The 27191-nt window shown below is 45.0% G+C and overlaps 1 protein-coding gene across 16 annotated transcripts in view; it reads right to left on the bottom strand.

Moving 5' to 3' along the window:
* Positions 1-27191, bottom strand: part of LOC139764512 (protein trapped in endoderm-1-like) — a 116425-nt gene that overhangs the window by 27481 nt on the left and 61753 nt on the right. For 11 of the 16 annotated variants that reach the window (XM_071691145.1, XM_071691155.1, XM_071691156.1 and 8 more), the window contains 3 exons: positions 22195-22271; positions 1620-2007; positions 1263-1518 (listed from right to left, as the gene is read on the bottom strand). In XM_071691145.1, coding sequence (XP_071547246.1) covers positions 1263-1518; positions 1620-1986 — 623 coding nt within the window. In that variant the 5' untranslated portion in view covers positions 1987-2007; positions 22195-22271. Of the gene's footprint in view, positions 1-1262; positions 1519-1619; positions 2008-8827; positions 8977-22194; positions 22272-27191 lie in introns of all 16 variants that reach the window. The other 5 variants (XM_071691149.1, XM_071691159.1, XM_071691154.1 and 2 more) reach the window with 2 other exon arrangements.

The raw sequence follows: 27191 nt of genomic DNA, 5'->3' as shown, positions 1-27191 counted from the left end.
TAACAACAATTCACAAACAAAACAAAGGCTTATTCAAAACAGAATGTTTGCATGAGCACATATATACATTTACTATCACCCTTTTAACCCCTAATACATATAAATCCCATCACCCTCTTAACCCCTAATAGAAATGAATCCCATCACTATGAATGGTCAATCACTTGCACTCACCAAAACTCCAACCATACTGGGCCTCATATGTTATACACACGACATTCACTTTCCACACCACAAAGATCAACACAAAGGCTATAAAGAAACTAAATGCCTCCAGAACACTTATTGGTACCAGATTTGTATAAGAAAAAAGAATACCTTAGTGTCCTTTACAAACAACTCATCTACTTCACTTTAAACTGTCTTACCTCACTGGTCATCCACCCCTGTCATAAACAAGCATAACAGTTAAGGAAACTACATAAAACTGAGCACTCACAACAATAACTGCCATCTAGCAACCACAAACGTTTGACACTGCAAAATGAAACACGAACACTTCCAATAACACTCATCTCACAATGCTTGGCATTCAATTTTCTTCAGCAGCACTAGACCTGTGCCATCAACTCCTAAGGAGAAATAAATAAAAAATTAACTCCTAAGGAGAAATAAATAAAAAGCTTACCCCTGCCTCACACTTCAACAAAGTATACTCACAGATTCCCCCCTCTCCCTTCAAACATGACATTAATAATCATATACACATCAAAATAACACAACAAACACTTAAGAGCTGTCCCCTAACCAAGTCTTAAGCTCCACTCCACCAGACATACACCCACTTGAAACTACACTTGCCAGACCTGTATGAGTTACTCTTTCTTGTCTATGTTCTCAACACCACCCACTTCTCAAACAACAAAAAATAATGATTAAGCATAGGACTCTATACATTGCAGATGCATCTTTCACACTGAAGATAATGAACACTTACTCCACAACTATGCAAACCCAACAAAGACACTCATCACACTATTTGACCTGTAATTCCATCTAGTGGCTGTGGCCAGCTTCCTGAGCACTGTGAAAGTCCTATAGTAGAAGATTCTGGGTATGGGAAGCAAAGGTAAAAGGTGAGGTGCTGGACGTGTACAATAAAATACTTTGTGCATTCATTTACACCACTCTCTCTATCACAGTTTTCTTCCTCCTGTCAATCAATTTTGCTCCTCCACCTGAACCCCAACTTCTCTATCTTTTCAACCCTGTTTTTCTTTCGACTGTCCAAGCCAGCCTTCCTGAACCTCAACCAGACTTACCTGGTTAAGGCGATGGCTAGAATAGTCTGTAGCTCGACTTGTGTCAGAGTGTACCTCACAACCGTGAAAAAGATACAATCTTCGTTTGAGAGGAGGGACTTCCCACGCTGTTGCAGGAACAGGTATTGGGCACCAGACATGGGCAGGATGAACACACAGAAGAGCAATTCCACCACTGCCAGATTGACCACAAAGGCTGTGGCTGTGGTGCGCAGCTTCTTGCTCATGGGCAGTGCTATAATGGTCAGCAGGTTACCTGGGGAAAGGAACACATTGAGAGATGGGCAAAACTGAGGTAGGGAGAGTGGAGTGGGATGAAAACATATGGGTGAGAATGAGGAGAGTGCCTTAACTCACCAAAACTTCCCAGGATGGAGATGATGAAGGCGCTGGCGGCTGTGAAGCCTAGGCTACCATAGGGGTAGCGCGGGGTTCTAGGAGAAAGTGGGTCCTCATCGGTGGAGGTTAGAATGTCTGTGATAACTTCCAGGGTGGACACTGTGGTCTCAGTCTCACCAGGTGAGGCTGTGGAGGTAGAGGACGCCAAGGTAGTGAGGACGGAGGAGAGATTGGCCAGGACAGCAGTGGAGAGGTCACTGGGCACCTCACCTGATAACCGTACCTCCACAGCTGTGTTGAGGTTGACAGCATCATAAGTGGAGACGGATCCCAAGTCGTAGTCTAGGGATGAGGTGTAGTCGGTCAGGCCTGCTGTGTAATCCATCCTACCAGCTCACCACATGCTCTGATAGGGACAAAACATTAACACCATCTCATTAGTAGGTAAATAGGTAGTGTTTATATAAGGCATGCATGGAACACGTAGTTATACTTTAACACAGCAACAAGTTAAGGTCATGTCTAGCCTGCAAGAGTCAGAGGGGTAGGTTACGGCTAGTCCAAACAAATCAAAAGAAGAGGAGGGTTCTTATAGCCTACATGGGTCAGAAGCGGGAGGAAGTCATGTCTAGTCCACACAGGTCAAGAGAGAGAGAGGCCATGCCCAGCCCACACAAGTCAGCAAGAAGAAGGTCACACCCAGCCCACACAGGTTGCATCTAGTCCAAAGAGTCCAAGAGGGGAGGTCACATCTAAGCCACAAAAATCAGCAGTGGGAGAAGTAAAATCCAGCTCAATGAGGTCATCAAAGGGGGTCATATCAGCCCAAATGGGGAGGTCCATCTAGCCCACCAGAGTCCTCTGAGGGAGGGATTGTCACATCCAATCGAAATAGTTCTACAGAGGCGAAGGGGAGACATCATTCAGAACATAAAGTAACATGTAAATACATAACTAAGGTACATGATTATCCTCAACTACATACATGATCTGCCTCACTTAAATAGATACGTGATTTGTTTCACTGAACTACATACATGATTCGCCTCACTTCATGATTCATGGTTCGTTTCACTTTCATGACCTGCCCTAATTCCATATATGAATCGATGATTTGCCTTCTTTGACTATATAAACGATTCGTATCACTTAATTTCATTCATGATTCGCCTCTGAACAACATACATGATTCGTCTCACTCAACTACATTATGATTCGCTTCACGCAAAATCATATATTATTTGCTTCACATTACATACATGATTTGCCTCACTTAACTACAGACATGATTCGCTTCACTCAACAACACACATGATTTGCATTCCTTGACATTACATTTACGATTCTCTTCGCATAACTAGTTCGATTCGCCTCACTTAACTATGTACATGAATCGCCTCACTTAACTACGTACATGGTCTGCTTCACATAACTACATATATGATTCGTTTTACTTAATTACATACCCATCACACTCGATCGCTCCAAAACCATCTTCAATAACGAGTTTCACCTTTGACACCCGACATCAAAATCAATTTGTATTTCGCACTGGCCAATGTCCGTCTACACGACTAGTCGGAGTGACATCCATCATTCACAGCGATAGTTATCTTGCAGACAATACACGGAAAACATGACCAGGCTACTGATCAGTTGAAAAGCTTATAGTTTTATGTTACGAACAGTGTCAGGAAATAAGCCCAATTACGTTTAACAAACTAACTTTTTCGCACCAATATTTGCAAATTCTAATTACGATAAAAAACAAAAATGTGAATGGGCATACCAGCTCTGATGAAATCAATAAATCACATTACAGTAATCAATTAATTTCATTTCACAAACATCACTGCTACGGACACGACTTGCATCAAATAGTAATTCTCCTTGGCGTTTTCTTTTTTTTTTTTCAAAGTGAATAAAATCTATGATTATATCTTGTAGGGTTTTCAATACATCTACAACAGATAAACTTTGGGGGGTTGGGTATAATTTCCTCACGAGTGTTAGTGAGCGGAGGCAGGAAGGCCATACGACAAACCCTCTTATATACCATGACAGTTGCTCTTAAGCGGCTAATGACTCAAGTTCATTAGAGAGTCCGCGACACAAACTTAATGAGAAGTTAATTACGCGCTCGTTAAGGAATGAGGTTCCTGAGCCCCAGTTCTTGCTTAATTACTTGATGGCTGCCATATGGAAAGCACCACGAAATAAATATTCCCATTACCCCTGTCATTAAGGCTGTACGACCCTTGAGCACGACCACTGAAGTATGATGGCCTAGCGTACAACTTGACCCCACCAGAGACGTTCTCAAGTGAGGTATGACAATGGTTCCCAACCTTCTCCAGGTGATGGCCCATTATACCTTAACCGAAGACCTTGTGGTCTTCTTCACATTTCGTCCACCAAGACGACCTATACAGTTTGGTTTGAGGTTAAACATCTTCAGTATAATCCATTTAACTAACGATAATAATAATAATAAAAAAAACAACTAACATGTTCACAAAACGATCATCAATTACCTCTTCCGACATGATCAACTACTGACGTACGACAACCCCCCCAATGATGGAGCAGTGGACAACAACCAGTGTAGCGTGGACACAGGACGCATCACCCAGCGTCTGACCACCACCCCTCGCCCGCCCCTGCCAGTTAACCCCCACCCCCCAAACCCTACCCCAGACCGTCATGTGGGAGGACGCGTAACAACCTCGTAACTAGTGTATAAAAATAAACAGTTCACTGACAAACAGGACAACTAACAAGAACCGTAGTTTGACGGCCGTAACAACCCAAGGCAGTTGACAGGCCTAAAGCCTCAGACAACCAGGCAGTCAACGCCTGATGGTAGGGATCTATCGCCAAACGACCAACCAGCCATTTCTAAAACCTTTCATCGTCAGAGGAGAGACGTTTCGTCCGGTCAATCTGAATGGCGCGTGCGTAACCCCCAAGACTCCGCCCATCAAAAAATTCGCTTAGCGGGCGTCAGGGAGATGGGCCCGGCTGACAGACCTAACTCCTGCAGGGAATTCAATATCTTGGCCTTTCAATGCCTTCTGAGAAGGGAGCAGTCTGGAGTGGGAGTGGTACTGGAATACGTCGGTCTGGGGTAGGAGTGGTACTGGAATACGTCGGTCTGGAGTGGGAGTGGTACTGGAATACGTCGGTCTGGGGTAGGAGTGGTACTGGAATACGTCGGTCTGGGGGTGGGAGTAGTATTGGAATACGTCGGTCTGGGGGTGGAAGTGGTACTGGAATACGTCGGTCTGGGGGTGGGAGTAGTATTGGAATACGTCGGTCTGGGGTAGGAGTGGTACTGGAATACGTCGGTCTGGGGGTGGGAGTAGTATTGGAATACGTCGGTCTGGGGGTGGAAGTGGTACTGGAATACGTCGGTCTGGGGGTGGGAGTAGTATTGGAATACGTCGGTCTGGGGTAGGAGTGGTACTGGAATACGTCGGTCTGGGGTAGGAATGGCATCACACACAATCGAGATACGGGTTGCGTAATACTTGATATGATTACGTCACACACGGGGTAAACAGCAACGTGACGTTTTGACCTGTGACAATGCACAAAAGCGTCACACGACGACATAAGAAAAAGATACATTAACGTGTGTGTGTGTGTGTGTGTCGTGCCAGTGTTCGCCACGGGGGAGGGGGGGATACGGAGTCGTCGTACACATGTTATCATAAACACAAACAACAATTCACACAAATAAGGAGAAATGAAAATAAGAAGATTACGTCGGTAGCAAACCAATTTCACAACTGTCTACGATGAAAATTAAAATAAACTTTCGAAAACTCGTTTACTTTGTGTGTGTGTGTGTGTGTGTGTGTGTGTGTGTGTGTGTGTGTGCGTGTAAATATAATCCCTGGGGATAGGGGAGAAAGAATACTTCCCACGTATTCCTTGCGTGTCGTAAAAGGAGACTAAAAGGGGAGGGAGCGGGGGTCTGGAAATCCTCCCCTCCAATTTTTACTTTTCCAAAAGACGGAACAGAGAATGGGGCCAAGTGAGGATTTTCCCTCTTAGCTCAGTCCTCTGCTCTTACCACATGGGTAGTGGTTGAGGTGTGAGGTGAGAGGTTATGATATATATATATATATATATATATATATATATATATATATATATATATATATATATATATATATATATATATATTGAGTGTCTGGCAGAGCACAGTGTGCTACCGTGTAATCTGTGCTGGCGAGAGCTCGTCACTGATCTCCCAACATTCATCATCTTAATGACGCCATTCCTGAGCCGGTAGGAGTTGAGCAGTCGGCCATTGTCGGCAGCGGTCGCCCCTACACAAACATTGCCCACACAAAAAAAATTGTGCCTTTTTTTTCTCTCTCTCTTGAAGCTAATAACATCGTGCTAACTCAAAACAACTTTAAAGAACATACGTAGGGGTTCGGTGAGCAAACGTCTGCCAAGTTAGCGTCATGTAGCAGGGACTAGTAACAACATTTCACGGTGTTTTGTATTCGTGCATCTCATCCTGCTCCTAACACTGTCACTGAGTTTCCCAATTATTGAAATTGAAAAAATACAGTAAATAAAATTCCTTTACAAAAGAATCGAGCTTTCAAGAGAAATTCAAATAGGAAAACAGATAAAACAAACGAAAACTACAAAAAAGAAATGCAAGCATAAAAGTATGAATGAAAAACAAAATCATAGTGATAACCATCTACATACCACAGTACGTACATAGGGTTAATGGGATGCCCAGAAATAGTTAAAAACTTGGGTTAATGGGATGCCCAGAAATAGTTAAAAACTTAAACTCTGAGGTTAATTCAGTTACCATTAAGGAAAACCAAAAAGGGAAGTTTATTGGAAATCTAAGGTTTTCCCGCCTGTTGTTGGAGGGGGCGGCCTCGCACATCACTGAGGATATTGTTTCCCGCCCTTCTCGAGAGGGAAGCTCCACACACCACTGAGGATATTGCTTCAAGGGAAAATGAAACACATTTATTTTGCTACTCTAAGACTGTCCATGAAAACACATATGATTAAAAGTCTACGGCTAAATGTGATAAGTCACAGATAACCAAGAGGAAGAATGAAGCACAAAAAGTCCTAGTGCACTTTCGTGAATAATCACATCCTCAGGGAAGATATCTTCCCTGACGAGAGAGAGAGAGAGAGAGAGAGAGAGAGAGAGAGAGAGAGAGAGAGAGAGAGAGAGAGAGAGAGAGAGAGAGTAACTCGTGTTGACACAAATGACGGCCTATATTTTGGGCTCCGGGAAACTGACTAGGGATTTTTCTTGATACTCGTGGCATTATCATTCTACAGTAGGCGATACAACGGCGCTGGAGGATGTACACATAGAGGAGGTGGGGAAGGTTGATGGCTCATAACCCCTGAGTGGTTGCCAGCACGCGCCACTAGGGGGGAAAAGCGTTAGGGGTCGTAGAACCTGAAATGGTAGGGCAATGCTTTCCTAACTTTATGCCGGGCCAGAATATATATATTCTGGAGGGAAATATACCTGTTTTTGCCATCAACACTGTCCCGGGAGGAGAGCAACGAATTTTATTTGGTGTATCAACACCGAGGAAATTTGCACTATGGAAAAACTACTTTTAGTAAATATGACAAACCTACTCTCTCCACATTTTTTTTTAGGTATACTACAAAATTGTAAACATACATCATCAGTATACAAAGTTCGTACTGTACAAAATGGTTTTACGACCATATTGGATGGGAGAGCGGCTTGTCCACCTGTAAATCCACTGTACAAAACACTACACACAACCTGGCTGATTTATGACATAAAAATGCAAGAGACCACAACAATGGGAGGAGCACGGGAGTGTTCAAACTGTCTGGGGATTTACAAGGGCGTCTAAGACAGGCTTTTACCGGCCAGGGGTAAATTACTGGGGGAGTGGGGAGGGGGGGAGGAGGATTACCGAATGGATCGAATAGCACAAAAAAAAGGAAGGAAACACAGGGTTGGGATGGCTGGCGGTCGAGGCTACATCTAGAATTAAAAGGCTGCAATGTTGAGGGTACAGTCTCGTTTAAGAATTTCTCACTCTGAAGGAGTATAAATTTCCCTACTACTGGACGTAGTGCAGCCCTCGGCTACAGAGGCCTGTAAGAAGGTCCTGGGATAATCATAACACACACACACACACACACACACACACACACATCACTACACTTCTTGACTTGTGGTCCCGCCCGGTGAACGTGGCCGTCTTCCTGAGCTGCGAAAATTCATAAGAGGAGGGCCAGGTGGCCCACATCAAAGCATGGTGGCCCGTGTGTGTATGGCCAGTGAATACATTTCACACGCAGGTGTACATATCCTGGCGATCAGTCCACGACAGAACGACTCCCGCCACGGGTCCACGACGAATCTGTCACTGACGGCCTACATCACAACGACCTTCCGCCCTAGCTAGCTAGAGTCACGCCTACGGGAGGAGCAGAGTTGGAGGAGGAGGCGAGGAATACGCTGGTGAAGGACTCCTAGTGCTGGAGGAGGACTGAGGGAGGGAGTTGGTGACGGGTCTCTGCAAATGAAAGGCTGTGAGGGAGTGTTGGTGATGGACTCCAGTGTTGGTGGAAGACTCTGGGGGTGGGGGGGTTGGTGATGGAGACGGTGAGGGAGGAGCGCTGATGTGGCGTCCCAAGAGAGGAATACGCTAAGAAAATAAAATCCCGGAAAGGCCTAACTTAAACGTGTTACGTTTTCTAAGAATGATATAAATGAGCTCCCCCTTTTACAACTGAGATATAGAAAACGGAAAAAGGAAATTCACTTAAAAATAAGGAAGCAGTAACGAAAGGAAGCGAAGAATTTAAGGGGACGTGTTCTGGAAAGCACGAAACATAAATATTGGGAAAAGTATTGAGGAAAATTGTGACATAGTAAACTGAAAATGTAAATAGATATAAATGATCCATAAAAAATATTTGGAAGGAACATTACAGATAAAAAATGATATACGATCACACACACACACACTATATATATATATATATATATATATATATATATATATATATATATATATATATATATATATATATATATATATAACTATGAGACTTTACTTCATCCTTCATCTAGAATATAACACAAATATGAACTGTCAACTGGAAACAATATATAAAAGCCAAGGGTCGTTACCAAGGTGCTCATGAAGCACAAGAGGAAAACTACGTACCAGTAAGGGTAAGAAACTGTGCCCCACCTTACCATACCAGGCTGATGGGAGGGTAACCCAATGAGTGACGTCACTTGACTGACTTGATGGCGATGCCAGATGCCACCGGTGGCCTTGTCTAGTCACCACTTTCTATGGTCACCTTATTCCTGCCAAGACAAAATGGTTTCTCGTAGTTTCCTTCTAATGACAAAACACCTGATATTTGTATGTCGACATTTCGCGGGACGGCACTGTTAGCCACTACCGCAAGTATGTACGTTGAAAGTCGTAAGATGCAAGCGCAGGTAATCCTCTCAATATTCTGACCAGATTCACAGAAGACGAACTAGAACAACCCGCCCCACACTATGCCGCCAACTGACGCGTCATAGCCAGCCGATCAGAATTTGGCGGGAAGCCTTTGTGCCGCCGAGTGAGGTGTGTTACTGCCCTCTCTTCATCGTGGACTGTTCATGGTGGGTAAACACACTAAAATAGAAATCTTATGGTCCCCAAGAAACGCGGTGAGCAGCCTGAAAGATTTCCGAGGACTGGTAATGACTTGAATGAGTGTCCTTTGGTATGCAAATCCCGAGAGTTTAAGATGCCTAGGCTGACGGCCGTTGTCCGGAGAGAGAGAGAGAGAGAGAGAGAGAGAGAGAGAGAGAGAGAGAGAGAGAGAGAGAGAGAGAGAGAGAGCCCGGCATTCATGTTGAAGCAAAAATGGATTACAGTCAAGTCTTACTTAGACCGACATACTTAACTGTTAGTTCTTAGGATAATATCATTCTGATACAGGCGGGTGTGTACTTACGTGTCACGTTGTCAAACTAATAAAGAGGTAAAATAAAAAGTTTGTCATGAAAACGTTCATAAAAATAACGCCTAAGCTAATAAGTCAATGAAGTGGACAAACCAGCCATTCAAAATGTTACGTAATACAGAGAACAAGAAATATATATATACTATATATGACAGTTGGAGATGTTATTAGGGCGGGCGAGCGGCAACAGTCCAATATATTGGAAGAGGTCACTAACGAACGGCTCCTGCAGGAGGAAATGGAAGAAATGATGAAAACGGCGGTACACATGAGGGAGAGTAATACAGTGAGTAATACAGGAAGACACAGTTCATGGCCCCGTGATGTGTGTGTGGTGCTGGAGGCGCACCGTCTTCCATCCCCCCTTGAGCGAGATTCAACACGACAGCTTGGCCTTGCACTAGTCAAAGGCCTGGCCATCCCACCCACCGTCAAGCCATAATGCTTAAGAGTTAAACTTATGTCTAATCTTTACTGTCGTGAGTGAGTAAATTACCTATGTGTCCTGTAAGGAAAAAGGGAGTTCTACACTCGTGGGGCACCTCCTACACAGTCTTTATCATACAACTTCTTATATATACATATGGTGTCTGCATTATCCTCAGTCATTCCACTCTGCATTTATCCCCACATCTCTCGTAGAACTGTACACTGTCTATGTCATCGATGTTTTAAAAAGTTCAAGGTTGTCATCAGGCCACTCCTAACTCTTCTCTCTTCCAAGGTCGGCATATTCAAAACCTCTAGCCTTTCCTTTCCACTCAACTCTCTTCATTCTTTTCTGATCCCCTCTGGACCTTCTTCAGGTGCGGTGACCAAACTTGAGAACTCAACCTACCTGAACATTTCCTTATCCACGAACTCGAACGCACTGCTAACATCAGCTAACAAAAGGTGGGTCTTAGCTATTTTCCCAAAGGTAGAACTCAGGCGACAGGTTCGGGACAATGACCACTCCCCAAGTCCCACATACGTATTCCTGCACACAGCCTCCTGCCAGCTGATAATCACAGCGAGGCCTTCTTTCCCCCGTGACCCATCCTCTTTACATCTACTACGGTAAACACTTCCTCAACCACGTATCAGACCTACTCTAAGGTTGTCTCGGTCCCCTCGCCAGGTCATGCTATCCTCCACGCATGTCACCTGTGACCCTTATGACCTTCGTGTCATATGCAAACCTATGCAGTTAGGAGTCCATACTTCCTGCCAAGGCATTCACACACATCAAGAAGAGTTACGGTTCCGGAACAGAATCGTGTGTGTGTGTGTGTGTGTGTGTGTGTGTGTGTGTGTGTGTGTGTGTGCGCGCGCGCGTGTGTGTCAACAACAGAGCAATCTACATCGCGTAGGAGGTACAAAACATCCATCTCATTTCTTGAGTAATTACGGTCGACAGGCCCGAGGCAACACGTGTGGCTAGCAGCACTATCGTCGGGGAGGAAGGCGTGTTGCTCACTCGACGTCCGACCCACCCTACACCTGCTATGCCAACCCACTCGAATGTAACGGGAGAAAATGTTCGATTTACATCCCGAGTACAACCCTTGAGGACGACCACCGTCGTGCAGTGAGAGAGAGAGAGAGAGAGAGAGAGAGAGAGAGAGAGAGAGAGAGAGAGAGAGAGAGAGAGAGAGAGAGAGAGAGAGAGAGAGAGAATCCCTGAGAAATGTGTTTCCCTGAGCCAAGCTGGTAACAACGATTACTTCTACAGATACGGCAGATAAGAGAGATCCTTCGCAGGAAAAAAATGTGCGTCTAAACGGCATTCGTCCTGAATAATCACATCGTTACGGACAAGATAAGGGAAGGAATGGTGAAGCCGCGCGCGCGAGCGCGGGCACTGTCCCACCAAGCCTGGCCGCAGATGTACACATCCTTGCGTTTTACGAACACTCAAGATACGAACTACCGACCCAAGCGGTGGGACGAGAGGGGAAGGTTTCACCTGAACAATTATACCATCACGGTCAAGTTAGATGATGGCGGTGAGTCTGAGAAAGACAAGCTTTTTTTTCTTTTTTCCTTTGGCGCGCATGACAGGTTGAGCCAGATACGACTTAACCCTGTAAAACATTACACTCGGATCAACGATAATAAAAGCCCTTGTTTTACATATACTTTGAGGATGCGAACTGCCGGCTGAAGGCAATGAAAGGGGAACAAATGAGTGAGCCGGAACAATCGCGTCGTTACAGACACACACACACACTGAGGTGAGACACTTTGTAGCCAAGAGAAAGGCGCGTATTTCTGGCCGGCTCGGGGGAGACCTTCTCCTCACACCTGCAGGCAACACTGACTCTTCCGTCGACAGGCTGTAGTGGCGAGGGTCCCACGACACGCACGCATCAACGCAGACACTGCCAACATTTCTTCAGAAAGTAAGACATTTATCTTCTTTATCATAAAATCAAACGTAATATTTGTTACCTTAAATAACCGAGTTGTAATGACAGATAAACACTGACACAAACTGTTTGTTCCTTCTTTTGTTACCTGGCAAATGATCACATGTTTACTTCCCAGTCAGATATCCAGTATATAAAGCTTGTCACAACGCGTCTTGCACTCTGTTCAAAACCACTAAACCAAACATACGACAATCACGCTTGACCGCAGGCGGTCAACAGAGGTGGTGATCCCTCGGTGTTCCCACATTCCCCACGTCAGGACACAGAGCGGCAGCCACCAACCCAACCAACCATCAACTTACCCGACGAACAACTACTTCTCTTGGGTCGACTCTAACTACATTCCCCCTGACGCTCCCGAACCTAACCTACGCCAGGCTAAGCTGGGCTAAGTTGCCTTGGGCCTAAAAGCGTCTAGCGACTGCATCATCTTCACAGAGTAGCAACCATCAGCTCACTGGTCCATCTTGCGCCGTCGCAATGACTGGTGGATCAACCCGTGGCTTGACATTCCTGGGAACAGAACCTAAAATTCCCAGGGAGAACAACAAATTGAATGTGAGGGAGGCTACAGCAGAGTTACTGGTGTTAATCCCTCATTACAAAGGAGTGATGATGACCAGTGAGTTTGGCGCGGTGTGACTGAGTGATGGGGTCCACCGTTAACATTCATAACTGCTTCTGGGAACAGTGGCGGGTCCACACACATACACACACTCACACAAACCACCTCCCCACCCCCCTACTGCTCTCCCTCCACACGTTGGTTAATGAAAACTGAAACTGAAATATAGTCTTGACTAAGACTTCATTCTTACCCACTCTGGTTCGCTCGCTTTAAGTCTGGCTCTGTTCAACTATACTCTCTTTCTCTCAAATTCTCATGAGATTAACAAGAAATTGTAGACGCGTGGGCCAGCACAGGTGCTTCATGAAGTACCACACCTGTAGGAACGGGTAAAACACACGTGCCAATCCGGGCACGTTAACTGTTTACTTCCCTGTACGACAACGTGTGGGTGCGTAGCTGTTGGAAAGCGTACGATACTCCTCCAACCCGTGTCGCTGGCGCACAAGAATGATGTACAACACATAAATATAAATGCGATAAGGACTTATGTAGTAACAGGGTCATTAATACGGAAAACGGAATACGGCCATAAAGGCAGAATCCGTAATGCGATAATGAAGTGCGCTAGAGAGGAAGGTAATAACAATAGCTTGTAATAACTAGTTGAAAATTCAAGAGCAGTGAAATTATGTGATTTTCTGTCATCATGGAGTGGTGTTCGACGCTACGGGAACAATGGGAATATGAGAGGAAGTCCTACGGGTAAGAGGCTACCTACGTGGACCTAAGACAGTATTTTCGCCATCAGGCAGGTACAGCGCGTTGCGCCCGCCACAGGAAAACCTAGGTACGAATATCGAGTGGTGTGAGTTACATGTTGTCGAGTGTCAGCTGTGAGACGGTGGGTATGTTCGAGTCTATGGACTGAGTACAAGCAGCCCACGTGTACGTGACGAATAAAAAAAAAAAAATGAACTGGGTTAGGGAGGGGAGCTTGACAGCCTATGTCCGAGGGTATAACATGGATGACAGCGTTAACTCTCCTGTGCAAACTGTGTCATGACCATAAATCCTACAACCCAACAAGCACAATAATCTGACAATCTATAAAACGGAGCATATCGACCAGACTAACACAAACAACACCGGGAACAGAGAACAACAACAACAACGCAGACCCTGGGGTACAGAAGCAAGTGCACTATGGACGCTACCAACTGGCTTATATTTAGAACAAACAATGCACGAGTGCCTCAATTATGTAAGTGTGGGCCGCCTGGAGACCAAACTGGGGAGGGGACCTGTGGGGAGGTGGTGTGAGAACCCCGGAGATCGACTGGGGAGGGGGTTGTGAGAGGCCCGGAGACCGTGTGGGGAGTGGGACTTTGATCAGTAAGAGGAGGTAGCGATGGTTCCTGATGCCTGTTAGTATTGTGAGAACCAGCCGCTCACACACACCTGACGTTCACTCTCTATGAACACCCACCCACCGCGGCTGAGCCATAACAACAGCTACAACGAAGCTATAACGTACACCACGACAAATTTCACGTTAGGCGGGACACAATGGCGCATCGGCTTGGAAATATCGCCAATGGAGCCAGCATTATAGCCTCATCATGGCGAGATACTCGCCAATCTCGCCAGGTATTATTCTCTCTTTAGGGGCATCAGTAGCGACTGGGGCTGATCACACTGTCACTATTGACACGCTCCAATACCCAGATCACGAGATAAACCCCGACAATGTTTTAACTATTTAATGGTAAACCCATGAAGTGCTCCTAGTAAACCATTCATGCTTGAGGCTTAGGATTAGGTAAACCTCATGCAATGGTGTGTGAGCTTAGGACGTTCTAATCCTATGTTACAGCAACTGAACTGTCAGCTTCAAGTTTATAAAGTTTTCACTTACCCAAGTACTTTTATCTGACTCCCATACATCCTTAAGATGAACTGCAACTCTTAAAATACAGGAAGTAATGTATAAATATTCACACAAAACTTTTTCCATAAATATTCGCTCTACTAAACTTTCGTTTTCGTCGCAGTAAAAAAAAAAAAAATAAAAAAACGAAAATTCATTCGAGGAAAAACATGGCGCCCACTGCGCGCTACCCAGGCTCACTCCTTCCTTTTTTACTGAGTAATTTTCCCGGGTTGGGGAGCTTAAGCAGAGTCCCTGGTGGTCTCTGCCAAGCTGACATTCCTCCTCACACTCTCCTCAACCACGACAACAATATTCGGCACTTTTGTTTCCATCAACTACATACAAACTCATCATAACACACCATGAGAATATACAAATAAACTGAAGCCGATCATCGGCTCGGCAAAACCAGAAGCCGATGCTTTAATTACGTAATTTCTTATTGATAGTAAAGTACGTAATGAGGGTGGACTCTCGTCTGAGTAATTAGTCCACAATAATGAGAGCGGTGAGCGGCAGTCCACCAGGCTTCAACATGTAACAAGTTACAAAGGAAAATCTTACTTTAAATTTTCTATACTACGTATATGACGATGAATGGGACGCATGTTTAGTGCATGTGATGTACGGTACAAACCCTGGCTTAATACAGTGTGTACCTCATCGTAAAAAAAAAAAAACTTTTAAAAACTTAAGATATATGGCTATATCTTGTTCTCGTTAGGGAAACAACGAGTCGCAAGCCACAAGGGTACTAGTGGCCAACCACAGGGAACACTAGGTGGCCAACCACAGGGACAGCTAGGTGGCCAGCCACAGGGACACTAGGTGGCCAGCCACAGGGACACTAGGTGGCCAGCCCCAGGGACGCTAGTTGACCCACCGGTTATCTGTCATCCTGTGAGGTAAGATCCTACGAAAGATGTGGCGCCGGCCGGAGACCTGAGCCCTCCAGGGCGGCCATTATCTACGTATCCTGCCAATGTTTACACCTCAGCCAGTGAATACCAACAATAACGTTACCAACATAAACAACTACAATAATCATAACATTACCAACATAAGCAAGTGCAACATAACCAACATAAACAACGACATTACCAACATGAGCAAGTATGACATTACCAACATAAACAATTACATTACCAACATGAGCAAGTATGACATTACCAACATAAACAACATTACCAACATGAGCAAGTATGACATTACCAACATAAACATTATCATGAGGTGACCAAGCTGCCAGTAGCACCCTATATGTACTCAGATACTGTGAGAAACTCCCTTCCCCCACACTAGTCACGTCTGCCTCCATGGACAGGGAGTTACCCTGGGGGAATCTCCGGGAGGAAGGAGGGTACAGAGGTTCCAACCCCACAGCCCAATTCCTAAAGTTCTGTGGCCGTGAACCTGAAACTTGGTAGTCACGTAACCTGGTTGATCAAACACTCTCCAAACCATCTACCAATCTACCATTCTTACTATCATCATCATCATGATTACCCGTCTTGATCAGGATCGTATTTCATCATTATTATTATCATTTCCCAAGTGTGTGACATCCATCATACACCACGTGTATGCGGCCAAAGTATGGCTGACTTTCTGATTTTCGGTATTTTAATACTTTTCCCGAGGTCACGTGGTCAATCAAGGTAAAACAGTATAGTGTAGGTTCACATTTCGTATATCTGCCAGCAGGTGTGACGATGCACTGCAATGACACACGTGTATTTCCCATACGACGGACAGGTTAATGTGACGTGGGCCACTTCTGTTCTTTAAAAGGACAAAACTGACTCCTTAGCCTTTTTTTTTTTTTTTGCCATTCCTCGGCCATACGTCAGCCTCTGTTCATGAAATCTGGCACACAATTCAATTTCAATATGCCCGACCCCAGACGTATGCCATATCTGTGTTTTAACATTTCTTTACTAATTCTTTAGGGAGCCAAAGCTTTGTCACCGAAGAGCATATCTTTTCTCCCCCCCCCCCCCTCTCTCTCTCTCTCTCTCTCTCTCTCTCTCTCTCTCTCTCTCTCTCTCTCTCTCTCTCTCTCTCTCTCTCTCCGACAATATCAAGCCAGGTCTCTACCCTACGTCCATGAAACTCGTCCCTACGATGTGGCAAATGTGTCACCATCATCTTTACGATTTAACCTTGTGGGGGTCAACACCTGCCGCTGTCCCCCCTCCTCACATCAATATTGCCACCCACGTTACCGAAGCTCACTCGGGTAAACAGCTGATGCTGCTGATGACCATCAGTCTGAGATATCTACGGTGTGGTGGAGGTCGACGACACTGCCCTCCCTCCTTCCCCCTCACTAGTTCCTCTGTGTATGTTGCTCACGACGTACATCTACAACGAACGCGACAGACTGGGAGGCAAAAGGTCCGGGCGTCGAGGCGAATGCAATTTCGTGCAGGGGTGACTCTGCCGCCTCCCTCCCCGGGGTCGTATAGCCCGAGGGTCTGCTGCCCACTGTCGCCATCAACACCAACCCGAGCGTGAGGGGTGACGCGAGTCCGACGTCATCCGCGTTGGACCAACCACAGCCTTGAGGAGTTGCGTCACGGACGCTGGGCCAACCAGAGTGAGGAAACGACTCAAATGTCAATTTCAAGAGCTTGATTGGCTAAACACACACACACAGACCAAACATCTGGAAGGCATCGTGTGCGAAGGTTACGAGACCAGGCGGAGGTACCCTGAGACGGTCCACGTCCCTCATGACGGTACGTACGTACCATTGATCATGACCTGCATGAGGCACCTGCTGATAGTGATCATGGTTCCCCGACCTGCATGACAACCCTTCCTCAACACTGCTCAGGTCATGATAAGTTTTTCTCATCCCCCCCCCCCAAAGAAATAAGTTGAGCCAGAGGGAAAGGTGGAGGGGGATACCTTCTGCTTTGTTATCCTGCTTCCACCAGTGGATTTAAATTTTACCCCCTCACAGATAACCTCGTTCTGGCCCACCAAGTCATGTCTCTCCCATTACTGTAAGGTCACAGGTCAACGGGGGTCTCAATGAAGATACAGAAATAACCCTCAAAAAATTAGGCAAATTATCATCACTGTTTTTACCAAGAGGCATTAACCCCCTCCCCCCTCCCTTCCACAGACCTATAAATATATAATTAAACTAATGACAAAATTGTCATCACTGTTCTTGTTTAGTCATGACGTGAGGCCATTACACCCGCCTCACATACCGAAAAATCTATCATTAAGATAATTAAGAGTAATCAGGCATAATCATCTACCACCCCCTCCCTCCTCCCTACATCATCGAAGTATGTATACAGAGAGAAGTGTACTCGCAGGTGTTGTGGTCAGGCACAGGAGGTGATGTGTGTGTGTGTGTGTGTGTGTGTGTGTGTGTGTGTGTGTGTGTGTGTGTGTGTCACCGTGGCGAGGTCTGTGTGTGGGGGGCGGGCCTGGTTGTGTACACCGGGGGTTCTGGTTCTGGTGCATCATGGCGACAGGTGACAGTGTGGCTGCGACCGACGGAAGGCAGTCTTCCGATGTGCCTGGCGCCTCCTTGATAAGTGTGTGTGTGTGTGTGTGTGTGTGTGTGTGTGTGTGTGTGTGTGTCAGGCAAAGCATCGTCATGGCTTGTATGGAGATCTATAGCTTTCTTGGCATATATTTCGGTAAGGCCTACACCATCATGAGAGCCTAATAAAGGACTCGATGACAAAAAAAGTCGTCTAATTTCATAGATTTGGAACAATATTGTTCTTTATATTGTTGGGTTTACTCCCAGGAGGCACACGCACACTTCACAATGTAGGCGGTGCTGACGTATGGCTTCCTCGAGTGAAAAAAAAAAAAATCAGAACTGTCCATACCACAATTGAAACAATTTTTCCCACAGGAAAACCTCCCTTTACTTCCCCAACCACACGTCTGACCACTATGGTTTCCCCAACCACACGTCTGGCCACTATGGTTTCCCCAACCACACGTCTGGCCACTATGGTTTCCCCAACCACACGTCTGATATTTCAAGACTTCATAAATCGAGTACTACTTGGGCCAGGCCGCCAACGCCAGAGTTAAAAGCTTAAACTTTCAGACTTCCCAACCAATAACAACATTTCTCCAAGAAAATTCAGACATCTTTTGTCATATTATTTGCATTTTTTCCTCTTTTGTCTTGCTAATCGTAAGCTTCACTTTATGCCATGATTTCAGTCAGACAAAAATCTAATGAATATCATTTATTTTTTCATCTTTTCAACGGCATTAGGAGTTTTCTCCGTTTTCTTTTACATAAGAGTGAGATGACACGGTTTTTCCCTCCAGCATTCATCAAGTCTCCACAACCCAGTACTCCCCCCCCCCCCCGAGGTCACAAGGACCTTAAGGCTGGCTGTCCACCCAGTATGATCCATCCTCGCTACGCTAAACAAGAGGAAAATTCGTCTCTTGAGAATTTTCCTCATCTCGACCACACAAAGTTTACTCTCTCTCTCTCTCTCTCTCTCTCTCTCTCTCAAATTTCTTCTACCTCTTATTCATTCTGACCGTCTCTTTCGTAACCTTAACTTCCTAGTCGTCTTCCAAGATACGTAACTCACTACAATGTACGCCGGCAGTATCCCCCTCCCCCCCTTTCCCCCAACCCTACCACGTAACTCATCCTAAGAAAGGGCGCCAGAGGCGATAACCCCATCCTTCATAAAAAGATAACCGGCTTTCCAGTAATCCCCCTACGGTAATGTACCTATCATTTTTTTCTGACTTCTCACCTCCTGGCCAATCAGAAAAACGCGAGTGGGAAAAAGAGAGACCTGATTGGTTGTTCTTATCCGTTGTTCCATCTGGGATCGCTTCTCCCCTGCCGGGCAGCCTCACATACAATAACAGACCTAATCTCACCTGCTAACAGATACCAGTTGACCATGAAGGGCTGGGTATTAATAGAATGTTTGCTTTAAACTCCATAACGGTTAATAACAGACCTAATGTCAACAGTAAATAAGTCATTTTTCCGCGTACGGCTGGCTATAAATACAATGGTTTCAATTCTTTTTTTTTTATCTTTAGCATTTTGATACAAATTCCCACACTTCAATGATTTGGGTAATTACGCTCCGAACATAATGAGATTAAAATCCTCAGCTTCACAGTAAATACGCTTTGACGTCCGCATCATGACGGCGTAATGTGCTTGACGCCAAACATACACGACTGAACCACGTCCCCCACCACTGCAGTCCTCACCAACACGGTAGCAACCGTGATGCATGGTGAGGCCAGGTGAGGCCTGGTGAGTCCTGGTGAGGCCAGGTGAGGCCAGGTGAGGCCAGGTGAGTCCTGGTGAGGCCAGGTGAGGCCAGGCCAGGCCAGGTGAGGCCTCCAGCACATCTCGCGAGACGTCCGGATATATTCAGCGCGACGAATCGTAACTCACGAGATAACTCCGTCAAGTTATCTCGCGAACCCGTATGTACATTTGCCATGTGTCACAGTTAATGTAAGTGTGTGTGTGTGTGTGTGTGTGTGTGTGAGAGAGAGAGAGAAAGAGAGAGAGAGAGAGAGAGAGAGAGAGAGAGAGAGAGAGAGAGAGAGAGAGAGAGAGAGAGAGAGAAAACAACTTTTTGTCTCTCCACTTCACCTCGGCCAGTTCCACCCCTTCCTTCTCCCCTCCTGTAACCACCCAATTAAAAAGATAAATGTTACGGTGGGGGGAGTGTGGCGGAGACATACGCCAGAGATAACTATGGGATTTACGCCAGCTGGAGTATAGTGGAAGGTTGACTGCCACAGAAACCTCTCTCTCTCTCTCTCTCTCTCTCTCTCTCTCTCTCTCTCTCTCTCTCTCTCTCTCTCATATATATAAACATATATATATATATATATATATATATATATATATATATATATATATATATATATATATATATATATATATATGTATGTATGTATGTATCGTAATACACACATTCATACATAAACTACGACATGCAAAACCCAGCGACGTTCGCGTACAGAAGCACAAACGTACACAAAAATAGCCTGAGACGCACAGACACACACACACACGACCTGGCTGGCTGGCTGGTTGTAAGCAGTGGTAGTTAAGTGGTTCCTGCTCCACTGTGATGATCTCCGGGCTGACCGTGGCCCACCGGCATGTGGGCCCCCACCCCCGCCCGAGACACGAGACACCGTCCGGCCCGTGTGACCTCCTGCCCTGGGGAAGGCCAGGCCGACCCAACGTACGTAAACAGAGAGGCAAGATGAACACACACACACACGAGGTAGCGTCATGCGCCCCTTATCTTTACTATCACTGACATGTTTTGCTCGTAAAACAACTGACAAATAAATGTGTTCAACAAAAGAGGACGAACACAGGAACGGATGTAATACAAACTGGAGTATAACTAAACTGAATCACGTAATCAGAACGACAGAAGGATCATGAGCACACAAGCTCACGGATGCAAGCAGACAAACCAGCAAACAACAGTAGACAGCCACTGACCAGGGAAGTATACCACAGGACACTACCCGCCGAGGCACCAGGAGGGTCAGTGACTGCTGCAGACTGAATCAGTATACTTCTGTGGCTCTCGAGTCCCATTCCTTTAGCCCAGGGAAATGTCATTTCGTTCTGCATCAGGCACATGTGGACTGCCGGCCTTCAGGCCACAAGCACACGACCTACCTGTCTTCCACGTGATAACTGACAACACGTCACTAACAGAACGTGTGCTTCGCTACACTTCATTTCCTGGAGGTGAGCGCGGCGCGCTGGTTCTGCCTTTCGACAAAATCACGTCGTAAGTGCTCTCTTAACGTAATCATCTACGTCGTAAGTCCTCTCTTAACGTAACTATCTACGTCGTAAGTGCTCTCTTAACGTAATCATCTACGTCGTAAGTGCTCTCTTAATGTAATCATCTATGTCGTAAGTCCTCTCTTAACGTAATCATCTACGTCGTAAGTACTCAACGTAATCATCTACGTCGTAAGTGCTCTCTTAACGTAATCATCTATGCCGTAAGTCCTCTCTTAACGTAATCATCTACGTCGTAAGTGCTCTCTTAACGTAATCATCTACGTCGTAAGTACTCAACGTAATCATCTACGTCGTAAGCGCTCTCTTGACAACTTAAATCATCGTTACGTCACAAAAACAGCGATGTATTCAACACGAAATTTCAAATTTCATGACATTCAAATCACACGACCCTCCTTCCCTCACCAGCCGATAATACAAGACTACATGACCGTCATGGCTACGTGTACATTTCAGCAGCTTCCTCCTCGCCTGTCGACCAACGCGAGAGAAAAACTCGCCACTCGGACCAGAGCAGTGATTGGTTAGTGCGTGGCCAGACTGTGTGCCGGAGTTCTCGTCCACGGAAGGCATTACATACAATGAAGGAAGGGCCTTATTCACCAGTACTTTACGATCCATTTTACTCTGCAGATCTCTTGAGAGGGGTTCTCGCCGACGGAGGGCATCACAGATAACGGGTCTTATACCCTCCTACCTTAGTGCCAGTTTACCCTGCAGCTGAATGTTAAGAAAACAAGCGTTGATGATGGGCAATCTCCGGGTTGCCAGGTCTTACTAAATGACCACTAGACCATGACCTGTGACCTGTGGACACTGACCTGTGACCTGAGTAGTGTTGCTGCAGGGATGGGGCGAGGACTTGGGGGGTCGCGGGCGCGTCACGTCAACCACAAATCTGAAGGAACGACACAGAAGGATGTAACTAAACAATACTGAAACTGACATGACTGAACAGACAACATAGACTTAGATATATATATATGTGTGTGTGTGTGTGTGTGTGTGTGTGTGTAAAAATCAACTCAATGATTAACACAAGAAGTAAAGATAGCAATTAATCATGAGGACATACCAGTGACACTATATACAAACAGAATAAGCAGCACCATAAACAACAAGTCCAGACAGCAAAAAATACGCCACAACATGCACAACCCGCTGCTTGTTTACCAACGGTGTAAACAAGAAGAATTTTCTAGCGTAGTGTGCGATTCCCAGACGCGCCGGGGCAAGACAGTCGTACGTGCTTCCTTTATAAAACACATCAGTTGGAAATTCCTTTTTTTTTTGTTCAACTTTTTCATCGTCTGTAGAATTCCATGTTAATGTATTTATCTGTAATGCCTCTTGTACCTCTCTCTGAAGAACTTGTGCACCTTCAAGTCTGCCACACTTGTCTTCTGCAGCAGAAAAATTTACGTACTCTCTCTCTCTCTCTCTCTCTCTCTCTCTCTCTCTCTCTCTCTCTCTCTCTCTCTCCATATATATATATATATATATATATATATATATATATATATATATATATATATATATATATATATATATATAATGCCCGTTACCTGGGGAGGACAGAGTAAGAGCCCTCTCATATGTATATGACCTTACACTCACAACACGGTAGCCTGACACACTATCCCAGCAACAACAAACCTGCAACACTGCCTCATGCATAGAGAACACTGCCTCACTCATGGCAGAAATCCAGCGTCACCAACGAAATCCAGCGTCACTACAGAAATCCAGCGTCACCAACGAAATCTAGCGTCACTACAGAAATCCAGCGTCACCACAGAAATCCAGCGTCACCACAGAAATCCAGCGTTACCATAGAAATCCAGCGTCACCACAGAAATCCAGCGTCACCTTCATCATCCTTACACGAAGCCAATCTTCTGCACTCCCCCATCACCCAGTATGGTCAACCACTCCCACTCAGCAGAGCTCCAACCTGTGGTCCACCCGTTGGACGCGGCCAACTTCCTGGGCGGCGCTGAAGCCCGGCAGATGAGGATCTTGGAGCACGAAGGAATAGGAATACATCGAAATCATACAACATACAAAGGGCTGCAGTGAGAAAGATACACAACACACATCCAGACACATACAATATCTACTAATGGCCAGGGCGGCCCAGCTGATGTGGTCCAGCCCGAGTAGGTGATTGGATCCTGCTAAATTAGCCATGTCTAGCTGCAGGTGGGAAGCGAACCAACAGATGGCGTGACAAGAGCGGGTTCCACACTACAACTCCACAATAAACCCGCTCACTGCTTCACGCCTTTGTATTGACCTGGTCCATACCGGTCCACGTGAGTGTGATATATGGAGGTTCAGGGGTCCGAGAATTCGTCGTTATCCACAAATCAAAACCAGTATATATATATATATATATATATATATATATATATATATATATATATATATATATATATATATATATCGCGTCAGCGAGGTAGCGCAAGGAAACACGAAAGAATGGCTCAACCCACACACATACCCATGTACATACATACACGTCCACACACGCACATATACATACCTATACATTTCAACGTATACATATATACACACATACACAGTCATATACACATGTACATAATTCATACTTGCTGCCTTTATTCACCCCCGTCGCCACCCCGCTACACATGAAATGACAACCCCCTCCCCCCGCATGCGCGCAAGGTAGCGCTAGGAAAAGACAACAAAGGCCACATTCGTTTACACTCAGTCTCTAGCTGTCATGTATAATGCACCGAAACCACAGCTCCCTTTCCACCTCAGGCTGTTGCCAATCATAACCATTACTCAGACGAACGACAACACACATCTATCCATTAAGCTGAACGAAACTTTCTGGCAATCATGCGAAATATAAACAATATACAGAGCACGTCTATGTAAGACTGTGGCGTCTATACAAGCTATAACGATCGAGCCAACCTGCACGATATAGGCAATATGTGCTCCTCTGCCGCACAAACATCCAAGTCTCGGATGGATATGAAAGTCATCGATCATACGATACAGCCATCCATATCTAAGCAAGATTAAGGTACGTATATAAGATTAATAAGCAACGCTGGGTCCTCTACGTCCAACATAAACAAGATTCAACCATCTATACTCACATATAAACAAGAAAAAAACAAGTGTCTATACAGCAATAATGAAGGTTTGAGGACCCCATACAAGGTATACAACCCGTGCAGTGTTCCACCCTCCCTTTCCGCCCCTCCACCCCCCCTCACCACCACCCCCTCTGTAAATGAAAGTCATATATTCCGGCACCAAACACCTGATCCGGCAGGTTTGGGCGGCAAGTGACGCTCTTCACTTCCATGCCCCGATGTTAAAAGCCAAGTAGATGTGTTAATAACGATGGTTGATCATCCTGTACTACTTAATTGAATTTTACATTAAACAATTTACAAACAAGTAAAACAAAATTGAAATACTACGCACATATATTAACAATTACTCTCACAGAACTCACTGATATATGTCAAAACCATCAATAATTACAAAACATTATGTTGAAAATCATTTCAACATTTAGTGCATACGCTACTACACGGAGTTCATAAAAAGGTATCTCATATATATATATATATATATATATATATATATATATATATATATATATATATATATATATATATATATATAATCTTTTTTTTCTTTTTCTTTTAAACTATTCGCCATTTCCCGCGTTAGCGAGGTAGCGTTAGGAACAGAGGACTGGGCCTTTTTTGGAATATCCTCACCTGGCCCCCTCTGTTCCTTCTTTTGGAAAATTTAAAAAAGAAAAGAGAGGGGAGGATTTCCAGCCCCCCGCTCCCTCCCCTTTTAGTCGCCTTCTACGACACGCAGGGGATACGTGGGAAGTATTCTTAATCCCCTATCCCCAGGGATATATATATATATATATATATATATATATATATATATATATATATATATATATATATATATATATATATATTGTGTAAGAAATGGCGTCCTAGCTACGTCTCCTCGTTGTATATCAACGGTGTTATATTTCTTTCTTGTATCTCCCTTGATGATGACGATGTGATTATTACACAAAAGTGCACTTGGGAACAAAGTATTCCATTACCCCATGGACTCGTAGGAATATACTTGACCACGCGCTCCTGTGATCCTTTCCAATATATATATGTATATCCTTTAGCTCTTCCCAAGTATCTGAAATGTGGAAATATGTAACGCTTGAACCGATTCTCAAGCCGACCAAAGCCTTTGAGACAAAGGCCAGAAATAATCGACCGGGTTATATGTCACTGAAGGATCAAATGAAGCGCTACAGGAAGGATCACGTCTCCCACATCAGCATTGTATTAATCAAATCTTCTATTAACGAATCCCAATCAATCAAATTTGAAACGTTCAGTTTGAACAGGTACCCGCCCTAAGGTAATGCCTGGTTTATTAATCCGTATCAATACTAAAGTCTTCACAAAAGTTAGTTCAACTGTTCACATCCTCGACACATCATCCACCGCACGCGTCAATCTCAATCAAAATTTCGCGCCTTCCCAACGTTCGCGTCCATTAACATGGCTGCGGGTCTTCCCAACTCCATTCCCTTACATAACTTCCAAAACTGACACCAGATGGCCCTGCCACACGGGGACGATGGTCCAAGTCTGGGCGCCCAGTCCTTCAGCAAACGGCCCTTCCCGGGACGGTAGCCTGGCCTTGCACAATAGGAAGCCCGGGTAAGGTCAAAGGCCAGACCGTTATACCTAGAGGGGGGGTCGTAGCGTCGAACAAAAAGCGATCAAGGGTCGTATCGTCGTACGGTTTAAGGGTCGTACCGACGTGTTGAAGGCGAGTATCATCGCGCCCCTGGGATCGTGGCGTCTGGGTCAGGATCGTAAAATCGTTCTCAAGGATCGTAAAACCGTGTTAATAAAAAAAAAAAAAAAATTGTGTGCCGTTGGGCTCAGGGATCGTATCTCTGTGCTGCAGAGTCCTACGTCCGGCTCAAGGATCATGGTGGCGGAGGAGGGCGCGTCCGCCCACCGCCAGAGCCGCTGAGCGGCCCGACCAGTAAACAAACAAGAGAATGGTTACAGACAGACAGACAGACAGACGTCTGAGCTTCACCAGGAAAAGCAAAATCTCGCGATCTCACCGGGAAGTATTTATATATTCCTCCCGCTTTCCCAAGCATTCAGACCTTTAATTAAATCTGGGAGGCAGTGAAATGAGATACCAGATCAGATTCCAATCTTCACTTTCTGTCAAAGTGAAGTCAAGTGCACAACTTTAGTATCTAACAGACAATGTCTTTGGAAAACTCGTATAAGCAACTCTCGCCTCCCAGGAATGTATTTCACTCTCAGTTTATACTACAGTTATACTACGAGGCATAAATATCTAAAACCTGTATCTCATTCCTAAATTGATAGCGAGTTCTTTTTCCTATCATTACGCTCAGTTAACGAGGGCAACATTTTCCATTATGTCTGTAAATAACCGTCGGGAAAGTTTTCCAATCGTTCGTCGAGGCTGTTCACATGAACGTTGTAAATATCCGCTGGGATGAAGCCTGCCTTCACGTGCAGGGTGGAGGCCAGGCCTCCCAGCGGGACTGTTGGGCCGATAGTCTGCATTATTCACCTACGACAATCCACAGCCCATATATATATATATATATATATATATATATATATATATATATATATATATATATATATATATATATATATATTTTATATTTTATTATACTTTGTCGCTGTCTCCCGCGTTTGCGAGGTAGCGCAAGGAAACAGACGAAAGAAATGGC

This window comes from Panulirus ornatus, chromosome 50 (genome assembly GCF_036320965.1).
Source record: "Panulirus ornatus isolate Po-2019 chromosome 50, ASM3632096v1, whole genome shotgun sequence".
Lineage (NCBI taxonomy): Eukaryota > Metazoa > Arthropoda > Malacostraca > Decapoda > Palinuridae > Panulirus > Panulirus ornatus.
The sequence above is the reverse complement of the archived record's forward strand: the minus strand, read 5'-3'. Positions and strand labels throughout refer to the sequence as shown.